We start from the raw sequence: 23,185 nt of genomic DNA on the forward strand, positions 1-23,185 counted from the left end.
CTGATGGACCTGGCGGTGTGTGACTGGTATGTGACTGGTCCTCCGAGAAGGGACAGGAGTGCCAGGCAGATGAAGTAGTAAGTATTTAGCTCTAGAAAAGAAACCAAGGGACTGCCTGTAAGCATGTAATTCAAGACCTTGGGTAGACTTGATGTTCTACTAAGATGACTTGGCACCATTTCAGGGAGGCAAGGCTGGAGTGTGCTGGTAATTCAGAGAATAGAATCCTACTTAGTCAAATTGTGTCCACTGTTGAGAAAGAATGAATGGGCAGGCTAAGGCTAGTCAGCACTGAGCACAGAGAAAAGAATCAAAGGTAGGCAGTGGCCTTCCAGGCACTGTCTTCCAAGTATCGTGCTTGGTGCTCTGTGACAGGTGCACTAATCTAGAGAACCTACTAATGCCTTCACTTTGATTCCTTGCTCCCCATGCCCACCTTGTAGATGTGAGGGCATTTATGCCAGGTGCCTGAAACCTTCTCCCCGAAAGACAAGGTGACGTATTTTAGCTCTTAGCTTTCCACAGAAGCAAATCCTGAGACAAAGATTCTAGAGCAAGGGTTTATATTTGGGAAGTGAAGGCAAAAACCAGTAAGGGAGTGGAAAATCGAGACAAGGATGGGAAGCTGGCCAATGGTCTATTGTCAGGCCAGATATTGCTGTGTGACTGCATCTTCATCCTGTTGGGAAAGCCGTTGTAAAGCAGACATGTTGGCTATCCAAACCAGTGGGCAGGAGCTGGATATCTACCCACTAACTCCCGTCAGTCACTGGTTGAAGGCTTCTCCCTGGGGTGTGAGAATTCTCCTGCACTTCCAGCCGTCAGGTAGGCAAGTTCTTCTGGTTGGAAGTTGGACTGATGTGCTCCGAAGGGGTGGAGGGTGCTCACAATATCCAAGGTTAGGCACAAAGTCTAGAATCACTTCTTCCTCTTCCCCGGGCATTCGGCTTTCCGCTCGGCCTCCCAAGTTCCCAGCGCCCAGCTCTCCTGGCTCCAGTTTGCCCTCAACTATAGCAACAGCCCAGTGCTTAATGAGAGAACATCCCCCCACCCACCCCACATCAAGACTAAGGTTTAAAAAGAAATTCCTTCCTCAGAGACTTTAATGATTCTGTATCATTACATTTGCTATTATGAAGATGATTTGGGAAGACACAGAGCTGCTCTTACAGAATGAGATAGTTCCTTCCTTTGTGCATTCTGAATAAAACTGAGGACACTGTGTATAGTCAGGAGGGGCCAAAGAGTAATTATATTTCTGTCTCTAATAATAGTCACACGTATTAAACATACCGAAGAGCAGAGAGTTTAACTCTTTCAAATGGACTTGAAACAGAAGAAAAATAGTAAATCACCTCACCAACATTCACAAGACAAAGAATAATAATAATATCACACGGAGGCCTCAGAAAGAAGTGTTTGAGAGCCTCACTACCTCGACAGTCCCGGTACTGTGAGCAATTTCTCCCCTAAAGCCAATGGTATTTCCTGAAAAGGTCCTAGTTGAGTTAAAAACTCACCACACCCACAATTCTTCTCTGGTGCCACTCATAGTGGCAGAAGGGAAAAAAGAACAATTAGCATCATGTCAGGCACATGACAGTCCCTCAAGTTGATCTGTTTTAATGGCAAAGGTGGGATGTCATCATACTTTAGTTACAAATGAATCACGTAGACCTGAAATATAAAGTATGGCTTAAGATATATTCCCAATGTAATAAAAACACAGTGTGTGGGCATGTTACCCTTGGAATCGGTTTCCAAGTACACTGGAAATATTCCAGTACACTGGAGCCATAGGCTAAAATGATATATTTAGGGGACGCCTGGGTGGCTCAGTCAGTTAAACGTCTGCCTTCAGCTCAGGTCATGATCCCAGGGGCCCGGGATCAAGTCCAGCATTGGGCTCCTTGCTCAGGAGGGAGCCTGCTTCTTCTCCCTCTCCCTCTGCCTGCCACTCCCCATGCTTGTGCTCTCTCTGACAAATAAATAAAATCTTTTAAAAAATGATATATTTAGGATAAGTAAAAGGAAGTACACCCAAATTCCAACATACAGTTTGTGGCTCCAAATACTTCTATAAGTGGTTTGAACTTACTCTGCACTTTTACATAGAAAGTTTTATAAATGGTGGAGTGGGTATTGGGCCAACTCATAATAGCCCGTTTAATCCATACAGTCAACAAATGGTAGCATTAGCTGTGCCACCACAGACCTCCCAGCTACTGTTGGTGCTCCAGAGTGCCATCCTCCATTATCTGGTCCTCTTGAATTAAATGTCCCCCTGGGTGATCTCAACCATCTCCATTGGTTGAACCATCACTCACAAGTGGCTCCAAGATCTGTATCTCTACTTACCAATCCTCTTGAAAGCTCCAGGTTGATATTACACATTCGACTGTTGCCTGGACATTCCCACTTGGAATACCCCCCCACACTTAAAATTCAACATGCTCCAAACTAAACTCATTATATCCTCTTCTTCCCTCACTTTCTTACACTTGCTCCTTTTCTTGATTTGTTCACCCATGGTTAGACTCTTGGGGTCATTTCACAGCCCACCCCCAGTTCATGATGCTATTGCATTCGAAGATGCTATTTGTCTAGAATTACCCTCTCTCTGATCCCAGGGCCAGAAAAACTCTTCACTGAAGACCTAGCTGAAGTGTTCTCTCTCCTGTGAAGACTCACTGACCCCCTTGATTTCCACAACCCAAGAACAAGCCGTGTTGCCATATCTACTCAGTTAAAGTGCTCCTGTAACATGAGATCCATTCTCTGATGTGCACTTCCCTTGTGATACTCTCTTTGTGACTAATCTGTCAGCTCTTCCAGGTCAGAATGATGTTATTCCTAATGTCATGTCTTAGAGCCTCACACAGTGCCCAGACAGGGGAAATGGTCGTATATATTGTGGTAGACACTGGACCTGGAGTCAGATAACCCAGGAAGCAAGTCTTAATTTTTCTGGGTACTCCTTTTGCTATCTAGCAGGATCCTGGGGCATATCTAAGTTTTCATCATAGAAAATTATATAAACCTTCATCTTCTAAACTCAATGTAAAACCTACCTTCTGTGAAAATATCTGATTTTGTTGCTAGGTAACAACTTAAAATGAGGATTTCTTCATTAGATCTCTGAGGGGGCAAAGAGAAGATAGGATTCCTCTACCAGGTGGAACCATGGAGTTCATGTTTCAAGGAGATTCTCTGTAATCCTACAGGTTGAGTCATATTTCCTAGCACAAGCTCTAATTCTATGTTCTTAATTGCTACTGAGCTATTTTTTTTTTTTTTTTAATTTATTTGAGAGAGACAGAAATAGTGAGAGAGAGCTCGAGCAGGAAGGAGGGGGAGAAGCAGACATCCCGCGGAGCAGGGAGCGCGATGCAGGGCTCGATCCCAGGACCCGGGATCATGACCTGAGCCGAAGGCAGAGGCTTAACCATCTGAGCCACCCAGGCGCCCCTCTACTTCTCTTTTATTTCTGCTGTGTGCTTTGTTTCAAATCAGATCCTTAGAAAATGAAAGAAAATTAAGCATGGTATCTAAACCATTTGATTAATACTGCATCTTATAGAGGGAGGACGGATGTTTCCTGGGTTTTGTTTTTTTTTAATAATACCAAGTAAAAATTATATTTCTAGAAGGCATCACTGGATCTGCAACTCATTTTCACAGGATGTAGGCAACAGCTATTGTTGATCCTACACTCCTGAAGAGTGCTTTAAGAAGTTTTTTTTTTTAAATTGTCACTTGAGGTCTTAGTTTTGAGCGCCAGAAAAAAAGTTGTATTTTCTCATATTAATTTTGTGCTGATTTCTATTTTAGTTAGTATAACAAAGATAAATTCTAGCAATTACAGTTGAAAATTCAGCTTGCAGGCAGTGGAATCAAGGAAGTCCTTGGTGTTTGAAATATGGTGATCATATTTCTCTGAGGAAGAGTTATACACAGTCAAGTAAACAAGTCAGATCTAAATGTAAAAGTCAGATCCCTACCAACCTGGAATTAAGGGCTTACCAGTAATAAAATCTACTTTAAATTGTGTGGGGAAGATGACCACACTACTCATACTACACCTAGAAATTTAACTGCTAAATAAAGGATCTTAGCAGCAAGTGACTTCAAACTATAAGCACAAAAAGAGAGTAGGAGTAAACTCCTCTATAACTTGGGTATAGAGGCAGACTTTCTAACTATTTAAGTCCAGATGGCAAAAGAAAAAAAAAAAAGTAGGACTAATTAAAAATAAACTAGTGCATTGCAAAAAATACTATAAGTAAAATCAAAATACAAGTAACAAATTGGAAAAAAATGGCATTAGACAAAGAGCTAATATCCTTAATATAAAATTTGTTTAATCCAAAGAGAAAAAGGAACTAAAAACGTTAGAAAAATGGACAAAACACATGAATTTGGTGGCAATTCACCAAAAATGGATACAAAAATGACCCTTAAGCATGTTTTTACAAGTTTTTCATTCATAGTAACAAAAATGCAAACTAAAACTACAGTGAGAATGGTACCACCTCTATGGTAGAGAATTTGGCAATGTTTAATAGAACTACATATACATTTACTCTTTGACCCAGTAACTCCAACTTCTAGGAATTTACTCTTTGAAATATACTTCCAAAAATGTCAAAATACTAACATGTGAGGTGAGTATTACTGCATTATTTGTGTAATTGTAAATGCTGGAACTACTTAAATACCCAAATATGAGAGAATGATAGTGTAAACTATGGTATTTAAACTCAATGGAATACTATGTAGCTATGAAAAAGAGGATCTTTGTAAAGTGACAGAGTGATTTCCAGCATAGATTATTGGGGGTGGGGGGGAAGAGCACACAAACAGACACTTTTTGTGTAAGAAGGGAAAAGTAAAAAATACACAAAACTGCTTATTATAGCAAAAAGAAATGCAGAAAGGGTAAAGAATGGAATTATTTACCTACAGTTGGTAGAGCAGAAAGGAGTGAAAGGGATAGGGAAGGGAGAAAGATTTGAGTGCACATTTTGAATGGTTAGACTTCTGAAGTATGTAAATGTTCTACATATTAAAAAAATAAAATTAAATCCTGGACTAGAGGGAAAATCATGCTATGTAAGGAAATTATTGGGATAACTGACAAAATTGGAATATGGACTATAAAGTATTAAAAAATAAAAATTTTAAAAATTAAAAAAATAAAGTATTAAATCATTGTTAAATTTTCTGAAAGTCTAGCTGTACTGATGTCATGTTAAGACAATATCCTTATTCCTAGGGAATATACATTAAGTATTAGGGGTAAAGGAGCATTACTCCTTGAAACCTACTCTCAAAAGACTGAAAAAAAATTTTATATGTGTGTGCATATTCACGTCTGAATATGAATATGTATGTAATATACACACATATGATTTTTTAAATGACAAAATGTTAAAAATTAGTAAACTGAGTAAAAGGTAAAAAAGTTTTCTATTATTCTTGCAAATCTTCCACAAAATTCAGTATTATTTCAAAATAAAAATTAAAAAAAACATTATCTGGGGGTGCCTGGGTGGCTGTCAGTTAAGTGTCTGCCTTCAGCCAAGGTCATGATCAAGCCCCAAACAGGCTCCCTGCTCAGTGGGGAATCTGCTTCTCCCTCCCCCTCTCCCACTCGTGCTCTCTCTTTCAAATAAATACGTAAAATTTTTTTAAAAATTAAAAAAAACAACAACAACATGATCTAGCTTTAAACCATTACTAAAACTCTCTATATCGAGATTGGGATGACAAACCATTGGGAGCTTTTGTCTATGATGGATGGATAGATGGATTGACTGATTTCAGTATTTATAGTAAGACATTTTAATAAATGTAAAACGGATACCTTCATTTTATGCGTCCTATTTCCAGACTGTCACAGGACCAACAGAAATGCAGTTGGGCCTCTCACCCTATTGAGCAATGGCTTTTTGCCTTTGGCAATTTGCTCCAAGTCCAGATACACCCTGTAATCAATTCAAATGCACTAACAGGTAGACTGGATTTACATTTATATGCTTACAGTTGAGCAAATACTGATTTTTAAATACAATAAACATGAAACCTTTGAAACTAAACAGGAGATGTGATCAAGGGTACTTAATAGTACAGTAGTGTTGGTATCTCCATGTAAACCGTCGGGACCGTAGAGTGGCTCTAAGCAGCATTAGAGTGTGGCCTCGGTCAACCAGCCTGATACGCACTGCGCTTCCTTCAGTTAATTAACCATCATGGGCCATCACTGGCCAAGAGCCCTTTGAAAATCACTTTACTACTTCTGATGGCAAGGCACACAGATTGAACATTCTTGCATTTGACCCAAATGGAGTGGTAACATTTCAGTTATGCACTGAAAAGCAGTACAGTTATCCTTCAAAACAGACAATGGTGGTTTAACTAAAAGAGGTTGACAAATCGGATGTGGAAACATCAGGATGTCAAGTACCAAGCTGAAAATACACCTTGATATAAGGACTAAAATATTTGACTACATAATTGGGGGTTCTAATTCAACAATTTTTGTCCGTAATCATGCTAAAGCAATTGCAGAAATATGCAGCTAATTGTTTGGAGTTAAGTCTGGGGAGAGGATTACAGGGAAATACACACATTTTTAATATATATTCCAATGTTTGAATTTTAAAGAATAAATATACATTGCTTTTATAATTTAAAAACTGTATTTAAACTATAATTTAAATCTAGTGAAGTGTCACGGTCAAGATATACAAATGTGCTGCCAATAGCAAGCTGTGTGAACTGGCTTTACAGAGACCAAACTAAAATTCTAGTATCTTCAGACTTAGCTAATAAACAATGACTTAAAAAGTATTAAAAGGGATAAGCAAATGACAAAACACAGACATTTTTCATTCAAGAATATGGAAACTCTTTGGACTTAAAACACAAACCTTTATTCTATAAAATCTTTACAATAATCTTAATGGTAATTAGCTTTAAAAAGCTACAGAACACCATGAATTAAATGCATGATAGATTAAAAAAATCAGATTACACTGGGGGAAAGTTATTTTTAAATATAGCACATTTCAAAAGACAAATTTCACAATGGGAAACTTTTTAATTTAATTTTTCTAATAAAGGGTTCTTCTCTTCGAAACAGTTTCTTCTTGAACCATTATTTGTAAAATTTATCAAACTGGCAATTTCCTTAGTAACAGGCAGAGCCAGGTGAAATATGTAAAGCAATTTACATCTAAGAGAAGGCTAATTTGGTATTACTGCATAGGCTTAGTATTATTGCATAGGTTCCAAATTTACTGCAAAACTCTACTAACTTCCTCCTTTCAGATTTGCTGTTGTATCATCCTATTTGCCATCTAACAGTGGAAGCGCCACCTTGTGGCAAAAATAAGAGCTTCTCAAAGACAGAAGTCAAGACTGGTTAGCCAGAGGAGAGGGGAGAACACTCAGCAGGCTTCCAGGGCGCTAGAGATAGTCTAGTTCTTGAGCTGCATAGAGGTGCCATGAGTACTCACTTTATAATTCTTTATTAAACCACATGACTTTTCTGTTTTTGTACTCTGTAAATTTTAAAAGTTTAGGGGAAACAAAAATGGTTTCTATGGACCTGATTTATGTCATATGCCTAAATGCTTGAACTTTCTAAGCACCAGTCATACTTCCTAGAATTTCCTAGAATTACAATGCATTCTTAACCTTGTAAATGCACTGCTATATTTTTATGATAGGAACAGAACACCAGAAAGGGGTACATTCTTTGGTAAATGATGGAAGGATTTTTTCCCTCAGAATGTTTTCATCACTGCTCTCTCGGCCTCCAAGAGCAACTGCAGGTGTTCTGCGATCATCTGGAATCAACCATACACACCTGTACTAACATGTCTGAAAACCCAAAAAACCCTAGATTCTATGGCATCGATACAGAACAGCAAGGCTATATGGCATATTTAACTACATTAACAATATTCCATCAGAAAGGATTTTCTTTCACGTTTTATTTACCGTATTGAAGCGACACAAACTGTTAACAAAATGACTTGCATTCACTGAGAATTTCACTTCTCTAATTGCCATGGAATCATCTTTCCTAGGAGCCATCGGCATGACATTTAGTACCTTTGTCATACCATGGAGCCATTTTTAGAGAGAAAGTCCTTTTTTCGCAAGAACTTTGTCAGCATGCTTTCATGACTGTCTCCTACATTTCCCAGACGCCGCCACCCAAGCCAGCTTCCATTGTACATGGAAAGCAACTCTCACTCCTGGCTTCACTGCTGCTGGGGACAGTAAAGATGTCGGGACAGGTACCTGAGAATATTTCACAGGCCAATGCCTTTGCTAAGTTAATGCTGTCTGCTCACCTAATCTCTTTGCTCAAGTTGGGTACAGAAAATATTTTTTAAAAAAATATTTAAAACACATGTTTCATCCCAATTTATCCCACAGAATGTTATATCCCAGTTCTTGACCGAGGCCATTTCCAAAGGCTATAATATGGAGAGAGCCACTATGCAAATGTTCTGTCTTTTATAATTTGACATAGTCCAGGTGTGACCATGCCAGTAATCATGAATATTGCTCAGTCAAGTGTTTAATTCTGCAAGTGAAGAAATGTCAGGCTGTTGTACCACCAAGACCTGTGGCTTCCCTAAGGAGTCTTTCAATATAGCTATCTCAGAGATGAAAAGAAGAAATACTCAGGGGGTGTTCTAACAGTCTTAAGATGGAGATGGAATTATTGAACTTAGATCTGAAGAGGTCAAATTATGTCCCCTGCCCCCCGAACACAAGGAAAGAAATACAAGCTTGCCCACGGCCGTACCCCCTGAACGTGCCTGATCGCAGAAGCTAAGTAAGGTCAGGCCTGGCCAGTACTTGGATGGGAGAAAATATGGACTTGACAAAGCTGCTTCACTAAGGTTTCTGGAACTGGGCATGTCCGATGTTAAGATAAAACATTATTAATATGAAATTTTGGCATTGAGAGTCCACAGAAATTATATTTCAATATCTTAATCTAATATAATGCTCAACTGATCACTCTATCTAAAAAAGTTCTTCAATATTTTCTAAGAAAAATACAGTTAGGAATAGGTTTTTTTTTTTTTTTTTAACACTTTTCCTTGTAGAAATAAATGAGAGAGCTCTAGAGTAAGAGAAGAGAGAATCATAAAGAATGAAGAAAATGACTAATGGGAACCCAGTGGGAACACAATCTTTTAAAAATCTGCTACAACTAAAATCAAAAGCTTAATAATTCCGAGATTTTTCTATTTTTTAATACAAATATGTCTAATTATTCAAAGCATAAGGTACTTCTAACATTCAAAGTCTCAGTGGCTGAACTACCACAAGCTTTAGAAAAAGAACAATACAGAGTAATGAACAGCGAGCGAGCTTAGGCACAGTTTCACAAAGATTATTTTACCTTCAGGAAATCCAGAATCTCTAGAAATCAGTAAAATTATAAAGGGGTCAAATCTTACAAGCTCTTTTCCTCAACTTCGGCTAAACGTAACTACATTAAAATAGTCATAGTCTTTGATCATGAAGCAGAAACATATAGTTATAGATTTCTTTTAATCCTTACTCTCAAGAATGGTATTTAAGCAAAGCCCTCATTCAGTACGACATACACTAATGTATGTGAAGAAAATAACATTCTGATTTTATAGAGCAGCCCCAGGTAATGTTAACAACTAGATTAAAAAAATAAGGAGAGCCAATGTTATTCTGTATGTTCTTGAGCTGGGAAGCTGCTCAAAGGAGTCATGTTCAGGAAATGATACTCAAAAACATAAATTCTTATACATTAAATTTCCCTGTTAAGTCTCTTTCAAATTCTTTAGTTAACAGCAATACTTTAAAAAACTGTAAACTCTTAGCTTGCAATGTTTTGATTTTTCCTGAATCTTGAAAACTTCAAAGTTATATTAAATATATTATCTTCTGTTTCTTCTTAAAGAACTCGTGTTCATAAAAGGATCGTCATCGTCATCCTGAAATGACATACAAATGTTACGTGAGTGACCGTTCCATGCTTCACTCAGACAAGATAGACATGCTCATGGGTAGACAACAATACCAGTAAAAGCCATTTCCTCCTTTCACAAGACGTAGACTTTCATTTTTCTATTTCCTTTATGAATATGAATAGTCTGTTCATTTATCTTTTCCTCCCTTCCCTAGTAGATATTTCACCGTGGAAGTAAGTCAATTAAATTCTTAGGAAGCACTGAAAATAATTGATCCTGACATATATATATGTGTGTGTGTGTGTGTATCGCTACAATATATACCATATACACTTCTCTCAATTATTGACCTTAATAAAGGCAAATAAGGTATGGGTAAGCCAGGAAAATTAATACTCTTCAAGTCATTTCTGTTTGCTTTTTGAATAGGTTTTTTTCCAATTACATTTTATTACTCGTGTTACCTAATGTTCTGGAAACTCACCCCCCAAAATAATGAAGGCACATGACCTAACTCAGAAATAGCTATAATTCTTATTTCCTGGTACCCATTTCATGCCAGCAGCAGACAGCTACTCTCAGACTGCTGCAAAAAGCACCAAGCAAATCAAAATCTTTCAAATCTCTTTCTGGAAAAAGAAGTCGTATGAAAGAGTTCTCATGCTGGAATGAGGCTGAAGATTATATGCATATAAGAGCAGACAAGAATATCAGATATTAGAATTAGCAGTTTGCTTAAAGAGTAGGAAAATTAACAAATCTCAGATAAGCCCAAATTATAAAATTTAGATGAGGATAACTTAAAATTGATTCTTATGTATTCTCTAGTTAAATATTCAGGGAAAGCAAATTTGCCTGTAAATTTTTTCTTTTTCTTTTTTAATTAATTTATTTGAGAGCGAGAGAGAGCAAGAGAGCACAAGTAGGGGGAGTGGCAGAGGGAGAGGGAGAAGCAGGCTCCCCACTGAGCAGGGAGCCCGATGCAGAACCCTGGGATCATGACCTGAGCAGACACGTTAACTGAGCCACTCAGGCACCCGTGATTTATGTTTAAGACATTGATAAATAGGGATAATTATTTGGTGTTAAGCTTTGTTGGTGATATCACCATCAACACATTCAAATGTTAGCTAAATTAACTATCTCTAGTGAGAAATGAATGCCTTGAAAAATACAAACTCACATTTATTGATTCATTTTCTGCTATTAACAAAGGCAGAACTTATTAAAAACCAAAGATAAATCCAACTTGAGGCATAATAATTTGCTCATTGTTTTCCTTTGCAGTTAACATGAACTATATACAAATCTTTAACTGTAACATTTAACATGTCTGTCTAGATGTTTGGAATGAACAAATGAGTCCACAACTGCTTGCTTCCCTCCTGCAGGCAACACTTGAGTATTTCACAGGGAGACTGAGCTCATGCTGCCATTCTTCTCTGCAGCCTGAACTGCTGGTGAGTCCTCTCCTCAAGCTGGTTCAAAACCACAGCTGGGATACAGGAACATGACAGCAACAGCTGAAGCTCAAAAATGAAAGGTGTGAGTCAAATGCTATAGCAGGGATGAACCTGCCGGACATTATACTGAGTGACATTAAGACAGTCACTAAAAGGTAAGTACTGTGATTCCACTCACAGCACTGTATCTAGAGCAGTCCGATTCAGAGAGACAAAAATTAGAATGGTGGTTACCAGGGGCTGGGAGGAAAGGGAAATGAGGAGTTAGTTGTTCAATGTGTGGATATTTTTAATTCTGGAAGATGAAAAAATTCTGGAGATCTACTGCACAACGAAGTGAATATACTTCACACTAGAGCACTGCACACTGAAAAATGTTTAAGATGGCAAGTTTTTTTTTTTTTTAAGGATTTTATTTATTTATCTGAGAGGGACTAGGAGAGTGAGAGAGAGAACACGAGCAGGGGCAGAGGGCGAGGGAGAAGGGAGAAGCAGATTCCTTGCTGAGCAGGGAGTCCAATGTGGGGCTTGATCCCAAGACCCTGGGATCATGACCTGAGCCAAAGGCAGACGCTTCATGGACTGAGCCACCCAGGTGCCCCTAAGATGGCAAATTTTACACCGTATGTTTGTATCACAATTAAAAAACTTTTTAAATAAAAATAAAGAAATGGGGCACCTGGGTGGCTCAAGTCGGTTAAGCATTTGCCTTTGGCTTAGGTCATGATCTCAGGGTCCTGGGTACAGCTCCCTGCTCAGCAGGGAGCCTGTTTCTTCCTCTCCCTGTGCCCCTCCCCCCTGCTTGTGCTCGCTCGCTCCCTCAAATAAATAAAATCTTTTAAAAAGTTAAAAAAAGGGGCGCCTGAGTGGCTTAATCATTAAGCGTCTGCCTTCAGCTCAGGTCATGGTCCCAGGGTCCTGGGATCAAGCCTCGCATCGGGCTCCCTGCTCTGCGGGGAGTCTGCTTCTCCCTCTCCCACTCCCTCTGCTTGTGTTCTCTCTTTCGCTGTGTCTCTCTCTGTCAAATAAATAAGTAAAATCTTTAAAAAAATAAATAAAAATTAAAATTAAAAATTAAAAAACAAAATAAATAAAAATAAAGAAATGAAAGGGGTTATAGAGCTAAGAAAAACATGTTAAAGCAATTCAACAAAAACTAGAAAAGGCCCTTCAACTGGCTGCCGTGGAGGAATAGGAAAGGCCAGGCTTTAACGCAGCTGAACCAAAGGATGAGTAAAGCCAAGAGGCTAGTCTTGAGTCTGCCTCTTCCTATTCCTTCTCATTCAGGTTAGAAGAGATTTGGTAGTTTTCTGGTCCAGACAGAAACTGGAGTTTCTTTCACACGTCCTGCCATGTGTCACCTTCAGTCAATATCTGAACCTCTCTGTAAATGAAAATCACCACCATGTACCCTTTTGTATATGAAATGTGTAAAGCATATAGTAAGTACTTAATAAATATTTTATTAAAGTAACATTAAAAACTTCTAGAATATCATCACCACTTCTTCAAATACAAATGACAGAAGCTGAGAAAAACTATTCTGATCCACGATTAACAGGGCAAATTAAGTTAAGAATTGAGTGAATATCATATTTTAAAAATTGGCAGGCCTTTCATATCTGAGTATTTACATTTACTCAACAAATGCTACTTGTTGACTCTTAACATTAAGTACAGTTCAAAGGAAGGTTATCAATGTAGTATTTAAAAAAAATAATTTCCAGCAACTAGCTTAGCAGTCCTTATTTAAATTTTATAAACAGCTAAAAATTGATGAAGATTTAACAATATTACTTTATTACCTCATCTGATTCAAAATCGACCCCTTTAGCTATTTGGCTCTGGGACATGCGCTTGCTTGATGATGATGTGCTTGACCACCTGAGGCAGAAACATGGAAAAAACAAAGAAAGCGAACCAGAGAATTCATAAGCCGTTTTAAGCTCAATTTTTCATTCTAGTAGCAGCCATGAATAAAAATAGCTAATACATTCCCTTCAACCTACATTAGAGACAGTAAAAACTTAATGGTGAGGAAAAGGACTCTAGGGCCAGGGTCTGAATTCCAGTTTTGTCTTTGCTAGCTATGTGGCTTCAGGCAAGTTACTTAGCCTCTCTGCCTCAATTTCCTCATCCATAAAATGAGGATAATAATAATGTTTTAGAGATCTACTGTGTTAATATACTAGATCAGTGCCTGACATATATTCAATACTACACTGATCCTTGCTTATTATTATAGTGCTTAGCATATATTAACATGCATCTACTATCATCCCCCACTCCTGAAAACTGTAACACTGAAATATTTGTATTTAAATACCAGTTATGTTTCCGTAACAAGATAAAGAGATTTCAGGGGAGGCTCACTGCTTTCTAGGGTTACCTCACTGTTCGTATTATTTGTGTTCAATCCAAATCAAATAGCAAATATATACTGAGTGCTTGCTCTTTTCCAGGTACTCTGATAGGCCCTGGGAAATATCAGCGAACAAGATCATGATTCCCATCCTTACGAAGCTTAACTTGTGGTAATGGAACTCATATTTGTATGTCTTTTTATCAGCAGGAATTCTAAATCCTCTTAGATCAGGCCACTGCAGCCTATCCAGCCTGCCTGATTTTTTACTGCCACTAAAAGTTTCCCACTTTGAAATGGGGTACATTTAAATGGTTATACAAATACCTACATGATATCCTCAATTTTGCCTCTTGGTCTGCAAAGCCTAAAATATTTATTATCTGGCCCTTTCAGAAAGTTTGCTGACTCCTGTCTTAAATGAAAGCAGCATTTGTAAATTCTTAGCTAATAATTTATTACCATGCTTTGGGATGTTACAGCAAGAGAAGTATGTCTGAAGGTCTTGTCTGGACAAGTAGGTTGAGAATCAAGAGCTCATGTGTCAAAAGGAAAGAAAAAAACCACAGGTTCATCTACATAAAAGTAAAGGACAGGAGGATCTATCAAGCAAACTTGATGGGCAACAAGGCTTTAAAAGTAGAGATCAAGGAAATTTATCAAGTGATCCATCTGGGGCGTGCCCATCTCTCTATACTTGACCTAAGCAGGAACTGGTCAGTTGTTGACTTGTTTCTATCTGTGACAGGAAGAAGCAGATCATTAAGAGCATAAAGCCACACTGCCAAGGTGGCAAAGTTAAGTGAATGTGTTCTTCTTGGGGGTTGGGCAAAGGGGGTGGTTTACGGAAGGAAACACCCACTGAGACCTGACTCTGCTTCTGATGACTCCCCAAATAACCAAAAGGACCCAGAAACAAGCCAGTCATCTCTGAGGGACAGTGGCTCATCTGATCATAGCAAGAGTCCTAAGTTCTGCATCGGGAAACCCCACAGACCTACAGATCTCATCTGCAAAGGATCCCTTATCCTTAGAAATCAACAGTGGGGAGGGAAAGAAATGGTTTTATCATTTTGATTGCTGGGTCGAATAAATGGGCCTTGTCCTGGATATGAGAAAGGGTTTAATTTGATTAGCTTCATGTGGATGGCTAAAATAAATAGGGTGTGTCAAACTGAGCGCCAAGGGCTGTAAATTTTCTACCTTTTTGTTCCGATATCATTTGGGGTCATAAATTAGAGGTCCCGTCTAGAGATGTTCAGCCAAGAAGTCCATTGTAGCAGTGTTCTAAGCACAAGGTAACATGTTAAATTGGCTTTATATTGTATATGGCACGTAACAGGTGCCGCAAAAATGTGAGTTCCCCACCACTCCAAGGTGCAAGGACAAAGTTTGGACAACTTTTCCAGGGAAAAGTAGGCTTTCTGTTACCTGTCTGGCAGAAGGGAGTTTTACAACTGGAAGTTACTTCCTTTTTCACGTTAACTGCCGGGCATATTAATGCTTTTATTGCTTACCATTCCTCCTATTATTCTTGCTCTATTTTCCCTAGCCTGTTATTTAATTTATTTAACAAACACAGAGCTGTTACTGTGTGTCACGCACTGTACTTAGCACTTTATAAATATTAACCCACTTAAATCTCATAACCCTATGGGGTAAATATTATTATATTCCTTTTACAAAATGAGGATACTGAGGCAGAGAGAAGTAAAAAAACTTGTACAAGGACCATACCTAGCAAGCTGCAGAGCTTAAGTACCGTAAATAATCAAAATAACCATACAAACCATGCCATTAGTAAATAATTCTTCAAAACCCGCCTAAATTGTGTCATTCAGTTGCTGTCATCAGAAACTACAAATCTACGGTGGCTGATTTCAGATCTGCTGCTAAAATGTTAATTTCTAAATTGCCTTTCATCATTTAAATGGTTCTTATTGCCTGCACAATGGTTTGAGAGGTGAATCTATTATGCTACGAAGCAACAGCAGAGACAGGTCTGGAGCAGAATGCCTGGATGTGTGACTAGCTGAGTCACCGTAGGTGAGTCACTTCACCTACTTTCTTCCAAGTGCCTCACTTTCTTCCAAGGGAAAAATGAGGATAACGTAGTTATAGTTTCATCCCCCTCCTGGGGTGCATGTGAGCATGTAAAGGCTCAGAAGAATAAACTCAGTTATTCTTATTACCTCATGAGTAAATAAGAAAGCAACAGACATTTATTCTACTGAAAAGCAGACAACCCCAAATGGTAACAAAATCAAGGTATTTTTCTTTAATACCCTTAAAATATATGTCAAACATACTAAAATAGTATTTTCATTAGTTCCAATAATGAAAAATAAGGACCTCATGCAAGCTAAAGTTCTACATTCCTCTCAACTACTGATGCACAACTGGGGGAAAAAACCTCAGAAAGCTACACCTGTTCTTGTTTGTGTGTGTTTTCACTCACAAAGACAAAAATGACCCAACAAGTACGAAAGGGACTCTCTCTTCCTTCAATGGACATATTCTGATATTCTTTCAATAAAACTCCTTTTCCCTAAGCAAATGTGAGTTAGGTTTCTACTGGACCAAAGAACCAAAGGAGGCCTGATTAATATAGGACTCAATATAGGATGAAAGACCTAAATGTGAGGCAGGAATCCATCAAAATACTAGAGGAGAACAGAGGCAGCAACCTCTGTGACCTCGGCCGCAGCAACTTCTTGCTAGACTTCTTGTCTCCAGAGGCAGGGGAAACCAAAGCAAAAATGAACTATTGGGACTTCATCAGGATAAAAAGCTTTTGCACAGCAAAGGAAATAGTCAACAAAACCAAAAGACAACCTACAGAATGGGAGAAGATATTTGTAAATGACTTATCAGATAAAGGGCTAGTATCCAAAACCTATAAAGAACTTATCACTCAACACCCAAAAAACAAAAAATCCAGTCAAGAAATGGGCAGAAGACGTGAAAAGACATTTCTCCAAAGAAGACATACAAATGACCAACAGACACATGAAAAAATGCTCAACATCACTCAGCATCAGGGAAATACAAGTCAAAACCACAATGAGATACCACCTCACACGGGTCAGAATGGCTAAAATTAACACGTCAGGAAATGACATATGTTGGCAAGGATGTGGAGAAAGGGGAACCCTCCTACACTGTTGGGAATGCAAACTGGTGTGCAGCCACTCTGGAAAACAGTATGGAGTTTCCTCAAGAAATTAAAAACAGAGCTACCTTATAACCCAGCAATTGCACTACTAGGTATTTACAAATATATATATATTTACAAAGATACAAATACAGTGATCTGAAGGGGCACCGTGATCTGAAGGGGCACCTGCACCCCAATGTTTATGGCAGCAATGTTCACAATAGCCAAACTATGGAAAGAGCCCAGATGTCCATCGACAGATGAGTGGATAAAGAAGAGGTCGTATATATGTATACCACCTATATATAGAGTAGTATATGGAATACTATCAGCCATCAAAAAAAAAAAAAAATGAAATCTTGCCATTTGCAACGACGTGGATGGAAGTAGAGGATATTATGCTAAGTGAAATAAGTCAATCAGAGAAAGACTATTATCATATGATCTCACCCACGTGGAATTTAAGAAACAAAACAAAGGATCACAGGGGAAGAGAGGAAAAAATAAAACAAGATGACATCAGAGACGGAGACAAACCCTAAGAGACTCTTAATCATAGGAAACAAACTGAGGGTTGCTGGAGGGGAGGGAGGTGGGGGAATGGGGTAACTGGGAATGGACACTGGGGAGGGCATGTGATGTAATGAACACTGGGTGTTATATTAAGACTGATGAATCACAGACCTGTACCTCTGAAATCAATAATACATTATATGTTAATTAACGGAATTTAAATTAAAAAGAAAAAATAAACTAAAAAAAAAAAAAAGAGAGAGACTCCATATGTGCTTTTCCCTCTGCTTTTTGCAAGGTCAAGTCTCTCAGTAAGATTTCAGCTTAAATGTGACCTCCGTAGACGCCTTCCCTGATCTCCCTTTCAAAGCAGATGTCTGTGGCCTGTGACATTACTCTTTATTGCTGCACCCTGATAATTTTGTAGGGGCCAATGGCAGGCCACCCCAGCATGGGTTACTTTGGCATGAAGATTATTTTGAGTTAAAAAGCAATCAGGTGAAAAATCTGTTAAAACAAGCTCTCGATTATCTTCTTAAGTAGAAATTTTCATTAACTGAGCTTCAGTTAAGCAGTGTCCATCTAAAATACTAACACAGAAATACTAATAGTGCATCAAGCCAAGCTTTACAGTAATAGCAAAAATGGCAAAAACCAAAAGGGACAAGAAAAAGCATACAAGTGCTCCAAAGGCAGGAAGAGCCAATGTGATCCTCTCTTTAGTGTTCATTCAGCACGGCACCCTGTGTAACTCAGTATGTAAAAATGTGATAATGAAGAAGAGAAGCTGAAATCAAATACTAAAAAAAATACAAAACTATTTTCTGTTAATTAGAGAGAACACAGAACTCCATCAGGAAAATTCTTGAGTAATAAAGGCAAAAGGAGATAAATTACAGGTTAAGTTTCATTGAAAAACACCTGCAAGAATGCTGCATCACCTCTATGAACTAGCCTTTGCTCTGTTTTTCACTTCTCTATTTACTTGACCAGTTGAAAATAAATCTATTAAACTTCTATGGCACAGAAAAACATATAGGTAGGATTCTGGATAATTTTAAATTTTTTCAGATGTTTCTTCTTGCAGAAAATCACTGCACCTACCTCTGTTCTGTTTTTGAAGTGGTAGGAAAAATGTCTTCTTCCAAATCTGACTCATCCACCTCAATCACCTAAGGGAAAAACAAAACGGAATAGTTTTTATGGGAATGGAATTTATCTGAATAAAAATAAATAGCTGAATCTCAAAAAAAATTTTCAAATATACAAAAAAAAAAAAAAGTCAGAAAAAAGGGGGCAGAAACCAATTGTTAAAACTGAAGCTTTGGGCCACTGGGTGGTTCAGTGGGTTAAGCGTCTGCCTTTGGCTCAGGTCATGATCTCAGTATCTCAGGATCGTGGGATCGAGTCCCACCTCATTAGACTCCCTGCTCAGCAGGGAGTCTGCTTCTCCTTCTCCCTCTGCCCCTCCCTCCCTCCCTTCTGCTCATGCACACTCTCTGTCTCAAATAAATATGTATAATCTTAAAAAACAAACAAACAAAAAACAAAACCTGAAGCTTAGCCTGACTTCCCTCCAATGTCACTCTTCAATTCTATACATGTCTGAGCTCACTTTTCTCCTGAACACCATGGCAGCCGGTGTACCTAGAGGAACATGCAGTTAGACTGGTGAATGACTCACACGTCATGTGCAGACAGTGCCTGTGGACTTCTTGGGTTCTAGTGAGGAGTCAGACCATTAGTGTTCCATTTCCAGTTTAAAATTAGGTATAAAACCATGTGGGAAGTACTGGATATCTATCTTTCTATTACATTTATCCCCGTTAAACATCATTTGTTAGTTTTAGGTCCCAGTAGAGATATTTGTGATTCCTTTTTTTTTTTAAAGATTTTATTTATTTATTTGCCAGAGAGAGAGAGCACAAGCAGGGGGAGTAGCAGGCAGAGGGAGAAGCACGCTCCCATTGAGCAGAGAGTCTGGGATCATGATCTGAGCCAAAGGCAGATGCTTAACCAAATGAACCACCCAGGAGCCCTGAGATATTTGTTATTCTTGGTTCTATCATCCAAAATACTACTTATCTCTCTATGTTTTGTGTTATCTTGACACTTAATACACACATTTGCTATGTCTTCAACTAGCGAATGAAGCCAAGGGCAAAACAGGGAAAAAACAGCACCTGAGATCTCCCCCTCCAGGCTGACATTGAACTACTAATAAAAAATTGTTAAATGCAATTGTCCAAGAAGCTATGAATCCGGCCAATATTTCTGCATTTTGTCATAAAACTATCAGAAGATTGTCTTATGTACCTTGAAAGAATCAAATGTATTCAACACTCCTCCAATCTACCACTGTGTAACCACAATCAAAGAATGAAAAAAAAAAAAAGCTAGTTTAGCACAACTTGTTCCTTTTGAACTCATGTTCCTGCCTTACAAGAGAAAAATCTAGAAAAGACACTACCTTGTGGATGTGCTAATTTTGCTTTTAGATGATCTGCAAGTGACAGCAGGCAATAGTTGAATGCAAATAATAAAATGGAGCTCAGGATAAAAGTTATTAGCACTGGCACCCACATATCAACAACAACAGGTAGGGGGGGAGATGAAGTTTAGGGAGATAAAAGGACAAAATGAGAATCAGAGCAGAGAAGTTTCCTGGAAAAGGGTCAATTGTGTCACATATTCAAGAGACGAAGTATGAAATTTGAAAAAACACTACTGGGGCAGGTCTGATATAGAGCATGGATTCTCAACTGTAAGTGATAGTAACTATTATTCTGGAAACTTACGGACATGTCTGGAGACATTTTTTATTGTCATAATTAGGGGGGTTGCTACTGGCATTTAGAGGGTAGGGGATAAGATGTTGCTAAAAACCCTATAATGCAGACAACAGTCCCTCCCAGTAAGACTTACCTGGTCCAAGACTTACCTGGTCAACAGTGCTGCTACTGAGAACCAAGACTTACCTAGTCAACAGTGCTGCTACTGAGAAATCCTGACACAGAATCAAGAGCACTGCCTTAGGCGTAAAGACATGTGGGTCTTGAAAGTAAGGTAATAGGAGCATCAAGCCCATATAAAATCTTGGAATCCAAAGGAAGTGCAGAGGGCCTATGTTAAATCTAGAGCTTAAGACAGAGGTCCTTACATTCTGGCTGCTTAGTTTGTCTTGAGTCTAGCTCCAGCCATCAGTGAACAAGCCACAGTATTATGAGAGGATAAATAACAAAAGGAAACCAGATTTAAGTAAGACTTCTATACGCACTGAACTCCAATCTTCAATATTAATATTCCATGCATGGACCTTTTTGGCTCAACACTGTTATCCTTGAAAATATTACTATAAACATACATTTATGGATTTCTAATCATGAGATACAGTATTTAGTATATGTGCTGCCGAAGCGAGCACCATGAGATACAGTATTTAAAGAAAACAAAAATCCTAGAAGCCCTCAGTCTCGATAATCCATAAAATTCTCTCCAGCTTTAATGCTTCCCACTTTTTCCTTCTTTTATTTACTTTGTAAATTAAAGAATTGACAATTCATAATGCAGGGAGTATAAATTATTAACACACAACTATAAAACTTTTTATCTTACCTCTGAATAATTCTTAGCAGCAACATTTCGGGACGGCTGCTGTCTTGCAGATTTAAAGGCTATAACGTGAAAGAATAAACATCTGTTATGTTATTCTTAAAATAACTGAAAAAAATTTGTACATATTGTTAGCTAAAGATCTTGTAAGCTCTATCTGCAAAAATCATGATGGCCAATTATAAAACATTTATATTTTTTAAAATCTAAAGGGAGGTGGAAATATATGTTCAAATAAATCAATGCCTAGCTGCCAGTCTCCTGATTTCCTGGCTTATTCAAGTATAATAACAGGTAACACTCATAAATATACCTACACTAAAAATATTTTATAGAAACTACATGAAGGATAAAAATCTGACCATCTAATGGATTAAACCCCAAATATTTGCTTCTTTCTCTTACAGTTGGAAGTACCATTCCCTGTGGCTATATTACGAACCCTATGGTTCCAGGAAGAGCTTTCTTATTCTCCTCTACTTTGTTAGCCATATCAAAGGAAGAGTCCAGAGGAAATCCTAGAAAACAGTGTATCTTTTATGCTATGATAACACTTCCTTTAAATCCTTACATTTTAGCTTTAAAAACTTAGAAACATGAAGTTTAGGTAACCCTTTATTTTCTCCCAAGTCAAAACAATGACACTATGATCTTATAATAAGAAATGTGTTTGGTCTTGGTCCCCATTTCTGGCAGAGCTCCTAAAACCCTAGGAAATTCCTAAGTACTAAGAGCCAGGAAAGTGACTTTTGTTATGTTAATGAAGTGACTTTTGGACCAAACCTAAAACTGGGGCTGGTTGCCAGGGGAACCAACCAGGAAATCGGAAATGAAGGTTGGAACTCAGTCCCACCCCATGATTTCCACAGAGACAGGAGGTTGAATCAATCGCCAATAGCCAATGATTCAATCAATTAATGGTAATGAAGCTGCCACAGAAACCCAAAGGAAGGGTTCGGCAAGCTTAGAGGTGGTGAACCAGAATGCTTCCATATGCCAGGGTGCTGGCCCCCAAACTCTCTGAAGATACAATTTCTTTGTTTGCGACCTTAGCTTTTGTATCTCTTTACCTGGCTGCTGATTTATATCCTTTGTAATAAACCAATAAATTTAGTGAATAAACTAGTTTCCTGAGTTCTGTGAGCCGCCCCAGGAAATTAATTAAACCCAAAGAGGGAATTAGGGGAAACTGACTGATAGCCAGTCAGTCAGAAGCACAGCTAGTTTGTGGTTAGCCTCTGAAGTGGAAGGAGGCAATCTTGTGGAACTCAGCCCTTAACCCTGTGGAATCTAATGCTACCTCTGGATAGACAGTGTCAGAATTGAGTCGAATTGTAGGAAACCCAGCTGATGTCCAAGAATTGCTTAGTGGGGTGAGGTAACCCCCCCACTCCCCCCCATACTGAATTGGGTGTAGAATATTTAAAACCTAGAATAAATTTCAAACTGCCAATTAGAGTTTTATTTTCTCTTAAGCCTTACCAGTTTCTTAATATAAAACAATGTTTTCCCCCAAGACAACCCCCAAACTGAACAGGGCAAGAGGAGAAAAAAAAGACAGAGGCCTTGAAAAAGTCAAAAGCTCAAAGAAACCCACAAAGTCCAAAATTCTCATAGTCTGGAAACTAAGGAATTGTTCTATCTAGCCTAAATTTATGATTTATTCATTTTTCCTATTCCAGGTCTATTCCCAGTCTTGTGATGTCTATCTGAGAGGAGAGATCAAGGGCAGAAGCAAAGTTCTTATCCACTTTACTCAATTACTAGGGCCTCGCATCCTAACTCTACGCAAAAGGCTAAACAGGGCAACTGAATAAAAAAATTAGCCATAATGACTCTTAAAGAATATTTCTGCTCAATAATTATTCACTAATTGACTCCTCAAACTCTCAGATCCTGACGAGCCCTCCTATAACAAACAAAAACAAACCAAACCTTCCTTTCTTTTTATCCCCAACAAATGTCAGTGAGAGAAATTAACTTTATCAGAAAAATAAGCACTGAGGTCTGTTAGGAAGGCAATACAGTATGGTGGTTGTAGAGTTAAACTCATTTTGACTGACTAGCTGGGTGACCAGAGCCAAGCTCCTTGGCTTTG

The 23,185-nt window shown here is 38.3% G+C and overlaps 1 protein-coding gene across 3 annotated transcripts in view; it reads right to left on the reverse strand.

Moving 5' to 3' along the window:
- Nucleotides 1-6,912: 6,912 nt before the first annotated feature.
- Nucleotides 6,913-23,185, reverse strand: part of MRE11 (MRE11 double strand break repair nuclease) — a 73,862-nt gene continuing 57,589 nt past the window's right edge. For all 3 annotated transcript variants that reach the window (XM_081799033.1, XM_081799034.1, XM_081799035.1), the window contains exons 17-20: nucleotides 21,091-21,149; nucleotides 18,580-18,647; nucleotides 13,249-13,327; nucleotides 6,913-10,004 (exon numbers count right to left, since the gene is read on the reverse strand). In XM_081799033.1, coding sequence (XP_081655159.1) covers nucleotides 9,948-10,004; nucleotides 13,249-13,327; nucleotides 18,580-18,647; nucleotides 21,091-21,149 — 263 coding nt within the window. In that variant the 3' untranslated portion in view covers nucleotides 6,913-9,947. The remainder of the gene's footprint in view (nucleotides 10,005-13,248; nucleotides 13,328-18,579; nucleotides 18,648-21,090; nucleotides 21,150-23,185) is intronic.

This window comes from Leptonychotes weddellii, chromosome 11 (genome assembly GCF_054177405.1).
Source record: "Leptonychotes weddellii isolate Sample4059 chromosome 11, ASM5417740v2, whole genome shotgun sequence".
In the NCBI taxonomy this organism is placed as follows: Eukaryota; Metazoa; Chordata; class Mammalia; order Carnivora; family Phocidae; genus Leptonychotes; species Leptonychotes weddellii.